The sequence below is a fragment of the Eschrichtius robustus genome, chromosome 20 (assembly GCF_028021215.1).
Source record: "Eschrichtius robustus isolate mEscRob2 chromosome 20, mEscRob2.pri, whole genome shotgun sequence".
Classification (NCBI taxonomy): Eukaryota; Metazoa; Chordata; class Mammalia; order Artiodactyla; family Eschrichtiidae; genus Eschrichtius; species Eschrichtius robustus.
Window position 1 is genome coordinate 7,199,554 of NC_090843.1, and position 9,766 is coordinate 7,209,319.

At 47.7% G+C, this 9,766-nt stretch overlaps 1 protein-coding gene across 1 annotated transcript in view; it reads left to right on the top strand.

The window, feature by feature from the left end:
• Positions 1–9,716, top strand: part of NUP85 (nucleoporin 85) — a 29,275-nt gene extending 19,559 nt beyond the window's left edge. Inside the window, exons 12-19 of the mRNA XM_068531357.1 lie at positions 5,608–5,691; positions 5,848–5,913; positions 6,103–6,254; positions 7,007–7,124; positions 7,229–7,329; positions 8,515–8,666; positions 9,002–9,103; positions 9,535–9,716. Coding sequence (XP_068387458.1) covers positions 5,608–5,691; positions 5,848–5,913; positions 6,103–6,254; positions 7,007–7,124; positions 7,229–7,329; positions 8,515–8,666; positions 9,002–9,103; positions 9,535–9,636 — 877 coding nt within the window. The 3' untranslated portion in view covers positions 9,637–9,716. The remainder of the gene's footprint in view (positions 1–5,607; positions 5,692–5,847; positions 5,914–6,102; positions 6,255–7,006; positions 7,125–7,228; positions 7,330–8,514; positions 8,667–9,001; positions 9,104–9,534) is intronic.
• Positions 9,717–9,766: the final 50 nt, after the last annotated feature.

Genomic DNA, 9,766 nt, shown 5'->3' on the forward strand with positions numbered 1-9,766 from the left:
AGCCACACTTGCTGAGCCTGCGTGTCTGGAGCCTGTGCTCCCAACAAGAGAGGCCACGATAGTGAGAGGCCCGCGCACCGCGATGAAGAGTGGCCCCCACTTGCCGCAACTAGAGAAAGCCCTCGCACAGAAACGAAGACCCAACACAGCCATAAATTAATTAATTAATTAATTAATTAAAAAAAAAAAAAAACAAACTAAGAAGAGGTCCAGTTTAATGTTTGCCTAATCTAGAATCTTCTTGTCAGACCTTTGGTCCAGCCCGTTACCTTGGCTTCAGGGTAGATCGGTGTGTACAGACCCTCCCGCTCTATTCACAGAAGAAGGTCCACAGCCACCAGATCTTGGCTGGTCAGAGGCAGTGGTTGCTGCAGAGCCACCAGAAAAGCAGGACATGGGGTTGGCATGAGGGGGTGACAGCAGCCCCAGTGCAGGGCACACAGTCCATTGGAGGGTTACAGTTGTTAACCCAGGGTAGGGCCTTCACCATAGGCCTTCGCGGGTCTTCCCGGCCCCAGAGTTCTCCCTTTTCCAGCAGAGGCCACCCCAGCGCAGCTAATTAAGTCTTCCCTGGACATCTTTGAACGGTGGGCTTGTTCACTTGTTCCATTTAGAGCCTGCATTCGGAATCCTCCATTTTATATGTGTGTGAACATCCAAAACCTGTGTTGTTCAGGCTTGCACAAGACCCTGGTGTCCGTTTTCATTTAGCACTTCTTCCAGTCTCGGTCACTCAAGCCTTTTCATTAGTTCTTGTCCTCAGTGGTCGCTGCCCTGCAGCCCTGAGGCTGGTGTGCCCTCTGGGAAGACACCCGAGGGCTGTGCAGACTGGCGTGTGTCGTGGCTGCCTTAGCTCCGGGGTCTTCCACAGCCCCCTTGCTGGCTGTATTGCCGTAACCATCAGCTAGAAGTCTAGGTAACAGCAGCTGTTTTGGGAGGCTGAGATATTGTTTCCCCCTCACCCAGCCTACTCCCCCACCTCTTTCTTTTTAAGTGCAACTCGTTCCGCATTTATCAGACATCTGTTATGTGCCTCACACTGTACCAAGCTTTGAGATTACAGCAGTTTTTCTTGTATGGAGTTTACAGTCTAGACCAGATGTTGTGGGATCCCTTAAAAGAGGACCCTATATCAGATTGGAAGTCAGGAAAAGCTCCTTAAGGAGGCTACACTTAGGTTGATTCCTGAAAAGTTTAGTGAAGAACACTAGAAAAGGTCATTTTAGGCAGAGAGAAAGCATGGGAGAAGGCACAGGCAGGGAAGAAATATGGTCTGTTACCTGCTTAAGGAACTGCAAACATCTCTATAGAACCAAAAGACTAAATGAGAGGTGGCTTGAATTGGTGACAGAGGTAGGAAAGAAATCAGATTATCAAGGACCAAATAAACTATTCCCCATAGTTTTGACTTTATGAAAATGGGGAGCCACTGAGGATTTTCAGCAGGACAGTGCCATGAAATTCGTATTTGAGAAAGAGCAGTCTGAAGAGCGTGAGGACAGCAAGGCTGGTGGCTGGGAGACCAGTCCTAAGGCCAGTACAGTCACCTGTGTACAAAGTGGTAATAATTACAGGGATGGTGATAATAATAGTTCACATTTATTAGCTTTTATGGAGTATTTCATTTTATCATGCAACAAACCTTAGGTGCTATTATTTCATGCCTATCTTACAGACAAGGAATGTGAGGCCTAATAAAGTCACCCTGCCAGCTAACAAGGGGCTCTGTGGGTATTTGGACCCAAAGCCCTTCACCAGAGTCCATACTGTTTACTGAGTTCTTAAGCACTAACCAGTCTATTGGTAAGTCCTATTAGCTCAACTTGAAAACATACCTTGGGGCTCCTCTGGTGGCACAGTGGTTAAGAATCCGCCTGCCGATGCAGGGGACTTGCGGTTCAAGCCCTGGTCTGGAAAGATCCCACGTACCGCAGAGCAACTAAGCCCGTGCGCCACAACTGCTGGGCCTGCGCTCTAGAGCCCGTGAGCCACAACTACCGAGCCCACGTGCCACGACTACTGAAGCCCCCGCACCTAGAGTCCGTGCTCCGTAACAAGAGAAGCCACTGCAGTGAGAAGCTGGCACCACAACAAAGAGTAGCCCCTGCTCGCGGCAACTAGAGAAAGCCCACACGCAGCAACGAACACCCAACGCAGCCAAAAATAAATAAGTAAATAAATAAGTAAGTAAATAAATTCATAAAAAAAAAACCAAACAACATATCTCACAACCAGCTACTTCTCGCTCCCTCCCCAGCCACTGGCATGGCCAAGCCCCATCACTGTTACCCTGAACTGTTTTTTTAAAAAAATAAATTTATTTATTTATTTCTGGCTGCGTTGGGTCTTCGTTGCTGCGCGCGGGCTTCCTCTAGATGTGGCGAGCGGGGGCTACTCTTGGTTGTGGTGCAGTGGCTTCTCTCGTCGTGGAGCACAGGCTTCAGTAGTTGTGGCACGTGGGCTCAGTAGTTGTGGCTCGCGGGCTCCAGAGCGCAGGCTCACTAGTTGCGGCGCACGGGCCTAGTTGTTACGCGGCATGTGGGATCTTCCGGGGCCAGGGGTTGAACCTGTGTACCCTGCCTTGGCAGGTGGATTCCTAACCACTGTGCCACCGGGGAAGCCCTTCCCTGAACCGTTAACAGGTGGCCCCGTACTGGCTTCCCACCATCACCTGTCTCTGTACTGTCCATTATCACAGAAGAGCCTAAGTGATCTTTTAAAACTTAAACCACGCCATTCTCCTGTTCACTGTCCCTGTGGTTTCTCATCACAAGGCCCTAAGTGAGCTGGCCTCCACCTGTCTTGAAGTTTGAGTCACACGGGCTTCATTTTGAAGTGGGAACAAGACAAGCTTACTTGCCACTGCTGAGCCTTCACACTGGCTGTTTCCTCTATTTCAGGAATGCTCCTTTCCCTTGTCTTCCTCTGGCAGGTTCCTTCTCATCCTTCAGCCCTCTGTTCAGACAACCCTCATGACTAATTTTCTATAGAGAACTTATTCTGGGAGGGGTGGGGGATGTGCGTGATTTTATATGTGAGGAGGCAGCTTGTTTTTACATCTTCTCAGTATACACTTTCTCACCTTATATGATATTTTATTCTTAGGACTGGTCATTTCTGATTTCATCGATTATATTTGAATTTGTCATAACTCTGAAGATAGCTTCAGAATCTCAAAGCACTGTATTGACCATTATAATTCCTGCCCTTTGACAATGAAGCCGAAGTTAAAAGAAATGAAGTGGTCAGTCATTGAGTAGCAGGACTGGATTTGAACCAATTTGCAGTGCTTTCCTATGGACACAGCTGTGCTTTTCAGCATGTCCGTAGTTGTTGGTAAGCAGTTTAAGTAGAGGACAAGTTATGTGTTAACTTCAAGCTCAGGTTTACTGTTTTTTTATTTATATAGAGTACTGTTCAAAAATACTCTTTTTAAAGCAGTTTATATCTATTTTACCACTTTTTTCTTAAAACAGTCCAGGTAGGCAAGAGGTAAAATTACTTCCATCTTATAGATGAAAGGGACACAGAGAGGTAAGTGACTGGCTGAAAGGGCAGCCTGGAGTTCCAGTTGTCACACTTTGTTAAATCGCTCTCTAGTAAATGAAATAACAGTATTTTAAACTTTTAAATTATTGGGACTTCCCTGGTGGCGCAGTGGTTAAGACTCCACGCTGCCAATGCCGGGGGCCCAGGTTCGATTCCTGGTCAGGGACCTAGATCCTACATGCATGCCGCAACTAAGACCTGGCGCAACCAAGTAAAAAAAAAACTTGATACTCAAAGGACCTATGATGAAATTAGAACAGTTAAGAGAAAAAACCTCCATTGAGTCAGGGTTTGTTTAGGGGGCTGTCATAAAGAGATACCGTATTTATTGGGACTCTTGTCTAAAAAGGACAAAATCAAGAAGGAACGCAGCAGAATTACAAAATTATGAAAGTCATCGTTAAAGGCAATCCTGGGCCAAGGAAGCACCCTATAAGAATTTGAGCAAAGGGGGTTCCCTGTCGGCCTAGTGGTTAGGGTTCTGGGCTTTCACTGGGTTCACTCCCTGGTCGGGGAACTGAGATCCTTCAGGCGGAGAGGCGCAGCCAGCAGCAACAACAAAAACGCATTGGAGCGTGATGCTTTGTATAGCCTGTAATGAACTTACAGAGCTTAGTGTTCGAAGGTGGTAGTAGAAATAAAAGCGTTTTTGAAAATTGGCATAGTTTTTTGAATGTCAGATACATATGCATCGCTGTTAGTAAAGTTGGAATATATCTAATATATGAAAGAAATTTAGGGAGGCCAAATGACATTCCATAATGATGGAATTCTGGAGCAGATGAAGTATCATAGTATCCGTATCCCTAAGATGAAGGCAAAAGTTTTAAACATTTATCCAGTAGTTCAGTGTAAACCAATCCCCGTTCTTTTTATATCCTGAAAGCAGAATTGTTTACCTTAGTGAATGATTACACCTGGGACAGTGTAGTTGCCTTAGTCTGCTCCCTCCACTTTACTTGGGGTTGATCTTGCCTTACAGAAAGAAACCATTAAAGTTTCTTTTCCCTCTCCCAAGATTTTAATAGTCAAGCATTATATACAGATACAGGAAGGCCTACACCAAGTAACAAATGAAAAATATAACTCAAAATGATGTATGCACACTGACAGTAAGTGCATAGTATACTCTACACAAAATGACGCTAGAGAGTTTACAGAAGTTGATGATGTAAAAAATTTAATCAGACCTTAAGAGGGACCTAGGAAATGTCATTTCTAACAAGGGCTACAGATGATTCTAGGTTTCGATTAAAATGTGGTTTGGGGAAGGACTTCTGACTTTTCATTATGTGTCAGATTACATATCCAATAAAATCAAATTACAAATCATGTAACCGAACAAAAAATAATTTCTTTATACAAAGTAGTAATAGATAACAAAGTATTAATAGATAACACAAGATGGTTTTTAAAGTGACATCCTATATATAGTTGTGTCCATAAAGTACACTAATCAAAACTATGAAACAAAAATTAACAGCAAATTCCAATGCAAAAGAAGATGTTCTTTTGAATTCCATGTTTCATTAAGAATCAAAACCCACCAATCTTTCAGTCCTTTTCTATTTTTTTATTCTTCCCCGCCCCCGCCCCCGCCCCCGCCCCCGGCCGCATGGCATGGCATGGCATGCGGGATCTTAGTTCCCCGACCAGGGATTGAACCCGTGCCCCCTGCTTTGGAAGTGCAGAGTCTTAACCACTGGACCGCCAGGGAAGTCCCTTTCAGTCCTTTTCTTATTATGTTATTCTGTGTCCGCAATTTCTATATCTAATTGGGTTCCTGGATTTTATTTCATTTTCTGTGTGACATTCTCCATTGAAAAGTATCGTTGGCTGCTGCTTTGGGGGTTGCATGTCCTTCTCAGTGTCTGTTACTAGTCCCCACCTGGTGGGCAGAAACTTCTCACTCTGTGCTCCCAAACAGATTCCAGCTTGCCTCTGTCCCTGCCATCGTTTTTAAGCAAAAGACACGTGGGGTTCCTGCTTCCACTCCACTCATGTGGGCCATGCCCTCTCATCCTGACTTTGCGTCTTGCCTTGTGTCTGAACCTGTAGCATCGCCCTGAGCAACTGGTGGTTTGTGGCCCATCTGACAGACCTGCTGGATCACTGCAAACTCCTCCAGTCGCACAACCTCTAGTAAGTACGCCTTGGCCACGCCAACCCTCTTCTTGCCGCCATCCACGCTCTTGAGGGTGGGTTGAACCGAGTGCCTAGAAGGGAGGTTGGGCTGCCGAAGGGGGCCCTGAATAGAGCAGGCCCAGAGTCTTGGTCCCGTGTTATGTTTTATTCCAGCTTTGGATCCAACATGAGAGAGTTCCTCTTGCTGGAATATGCCTCAGGACTCTTTGCTCATCACAGGTAGGACGGCCCCAAGGGCGTGGGGTGGCAGTGGGGTGCTCTTCAGCAGGCAGCTGCTGCCAGTGGAGCTTGGACTGTGTTCTCTCCCGTCTGGTTCCCTGAAGGCTGCAAGGTCTGGGGGAGGAGCCGCCTTGGGCGCTAATTCCCAAGCCCCAGGCCCTCACGTCTGTCCTCCTCGGACCTGTGCAGCCTGTGGCAGCTGGGGGTGGATTACTTTGACTACTGCCCTGAGCTGGGCCGAGTTTCCTTGGAGCTGCATGTTGAGCGGATCCCTCTGAGCACAGAGCGGAAAGCCCTCAAGGTGCTGCGGGTTTGCGAGCAGCGGCAGATGACTGAGCAAGGTGAGTTGGCCCTCCTCCCAGCATACCCTCTATGCTCATGCCGTGTGAGCCAGACTGGAGAGCGTCTGGGCACTGGGTGCCAGGAGGTAAACCAAAACGCAGGAGAATCACCGCGGAGGGACAGAGAGCTAGGGATCCGCTGGGACCTAGAAGCAGTCGAGCCCGTTGCCTGGTTATAAAGGCCCTGGCCCACTTCTCTCACACGTTTGCCAGAGGTCAGGCTGGGGCAGGCGCGAGGTGGCTCGTCCCAGGTGGGTTGCAGTTGCTGGCTGAGGCTGGCTGGGTGGGGAAGCAGGACCGGAGGTGGCCCGGGGAGAGCACGGGAAGGGACGGTGCTGATGGTGGCCCCTTCTCGTCTCCCTCACTGTCGAATGATAAAAACCTAAGTTGTTGTTCTTCCCAGAGGTAATTGCATGTTTATGACCGTCTCTGAAAGCATACAGCATTCGAGACCCAAAGGATGGTAGGATTTTCAGCGTGGGGACAGATAATGCAGGCGCTGATCTGTGGGGAGCAATACAAAGATTTTCACCACCCCTGAAATGCAACCCCCTCGCAAAGCCGGTCCTGCCAGGAGACGGTGTATAACCCTCAAAGTTCCTAGTCCTGCGGGCCAGGCTGTATTTGCAGCCCCCAGAGAAGCCGTGTGGAGCTCAGAGGAGGTGGGAAGCTGCTCCTTTCCCAGCAGGGTTCCGGAACGGAGTGATCTGGAGGGTGACAGTTTCGCCTTTACTGTTTCCCCTGCAAAAAAGTTCGCAGCATTTGTAAGATCTTGGCCATGAAAGCTGTCCGCAACAATCGCCTGGGCTCTGCCCTCTCTTGGAGCATTCGAGCCAAAGATGCCGCCTTTGCCACGCTGGTCTCAGACAGGTGGGCTCAATCTGTGTGTGCTTCCTGGGTACTGCCTGGGCGGCTGGGAGGCTGAGGAGGTGGGCCTGGGACTGCTGCTCTGACCTCTGGGCCGGGCCTTGTAGGTTCCTCAGGGAGTACTGTGAGCGAGGCTGCTTTTCTGATTTGGACCTCATTGACAACCTGGGGCCAGCCATGATGCTCAGCGATCGACTGACGTTCCTGGGTGAGTCTCTCTGGGCTCTGTCCCCTGGGCCTTCGGCACAGGTGGACGCTTGTGGAGACTGGGGGGACTGTTCTAGGCTTCTCCGGCCTAAAACACATGGAACCCTGTGTACCAGTCTCTGCAGAAGATATTGTTTGGTAACGTTTTATTTTCTGGTAATTTCAGGCTTAGAAGTTGTGAAAGTAGTGTAAAGAATAAGGAACTCCCATACACGCTTTATCCAGATTCACCGAAGATTATTTATACTTCGCCTCATTTGCTTTATTCTCTCAGTCAGGCTTTTGGGGGAACAGTCGGAAAATAAGTCGCAGATTTATATGGAGACTGTCTCCATAAATACCTGAGCATGCATTGCTTAAGAACAAGAACATGCTCTTATTTAACCACAGTTAGGAAAATCAGGAGGTCCAACGTCGATACGATACTCTCATCTAATCCGTATTCTGATTCCATCAGTTGTCCCAGTAACGCCCTTTATTTGTGTCTAGGTTCATGAATTTAGTTTTCATGTCTCATTAGTGCCTCTGCCTTTCTTGGTGCTTCCTTAATCTTGACATTTTCGAAGAGTCAGTTCAGCTCTCTTGTAGAACGTCCTCACTTGGTTGGGGCTTATCCGCGGGCAGCCTCGGATTATACATTTGGGCAGGAATTCCACCGAGGTGATGTGTCCTCCTCAGTGCTGCCCCCTTATTGGTGGGGCTCACCTTGGTCACTTGGTTAAAGATTTTCCCTTTAACAATCTGTGGAGGGATACTTTGGGATTATTTAAATGTCTTGTTTCTTTTTTTTAAATGTCTTGTTTCTCATCAGACTTTGACCCACTAGTTTTAGTAACTACTGGTGATTTTCTGACTGCCAGTCCTTGTGTTTCATAGTTGGCATTCCACTGTATGGCAGGCTTCCTCTTGGTCCCCGTTTATTCTTTCATTTACATCAGTAATGGCCTTACGGGTTATTTTATTCAATCTGTTATAATTCGTGACTCTTGTTTATATTGATGCTCATATTCTCCCAGGTTTGGCTCTCTGGAACCCCTTTTAAGCGTGTATTTGGAATCCTTTTGGTCTTATTGGCCCGTGAGCTCGGAGGCCACTCTGGAAGAATTTCCTTGCTCTGTGGAAAGGCTGGTCTGGGGTCTCTTTTGTGTAGGGTCAGAGGTGACTTCGTGTGCTCTGTTCTCAACAGGAAAGTACCGCGAGTTCCACCGGTTGTATGGGGAGAAGCGTTTTGTTGATGCTGCTTCTCTTCTCCTGTCACTGATGACGTCCCAGATTGCCCCCCGGTCTTTCTGGATGACACTACTAACAGATGCCTTGCCCCTTTTGGAACAGAAACAGGTACAGGTTGAGTCCACGGTGATTTTCTTCTGTGCGTGTGTGCGTGCACGCGTGCGTATGCCCCTATAGCGCCCACTCTGGAAATCCGTATCTACACAAGAAAAACTACTTAATAATTTGAAATGTGGCATCTGTCTACTGACAGTGCTCAGCCCAGGACCCTGACAGGAGCTGGGAGTGAGAATGGGGGGCTGCTCTACCCTCCCAGGGCTGCATACAGAAAGCACACTTCTCCAAGTGAGATACAAGAAAGGCTGTCTCAGCTTGAGCCCGTGCCCAAACCACTGCAGGCTTTGGCTGGGGAGCAGCTAAGCGAAGCAGCGTCTCTCTCCTAGGTGATTTTTTCAGCAGAGCAAACATACGAGCTGATGAGATGTCTGGAGGACTTGACCTCAGAAAGACCAGTGCGTGGAGAGCCTGATGCCCAGCAACTCCAGGTCAGCTGAGCTTTTCCAGTTTGTTGGTAGCACAGTGGAGATGAGAAAAGGCTCCTTCTAGCTCAGGTGTACCCCCCCCCCCCCACCCCCGAGATGTTGGCCCCTTACAAACTCACATGCCTCTTAAGATAGCTCTTAACCTGTAACTGTGACACACCAACTTCTTTTAGGAGAAAATGGGGTGATTCTAGTGTTCTCGTCTCTGTTTTTTCTTTCCTGTCAGTCAGTCAGTCAGTCAGTCAGTCAGTCAGTCAGTCAGTCAGTCAGAGTGGTCCTTTGCATGCAGCTCCATCTCTAATATATTAAGAACTTGCTGGAAGATACTACTGAATGTTATATGCCTTCTGTCTACCTTTGGATTAGACAGTCTTGGCAACTATAAAGAAGGTGTAAACTTCCTGCTGTGCCTCATGCAGGCTTTTTGCTTTTAGGATGATGATGTAGAGACCACCAAGGTGGAAATGCTGAGACTTGCTCTTGCACGAAATCTTGCTCGGTCAGTTATAAAAGAAGGCTCACTGGAAGGTTCCTGAGGCCGGCTCCAACATGTTATCTTCGTAAGGCGATGTACATACATTTTTAAAATAATAAATGTTTTCTTTTGCAAGTATAAGGCAAGTTCTCACGTCTAGGGAGTTTTCATCTACCACCACTGTAAACCTG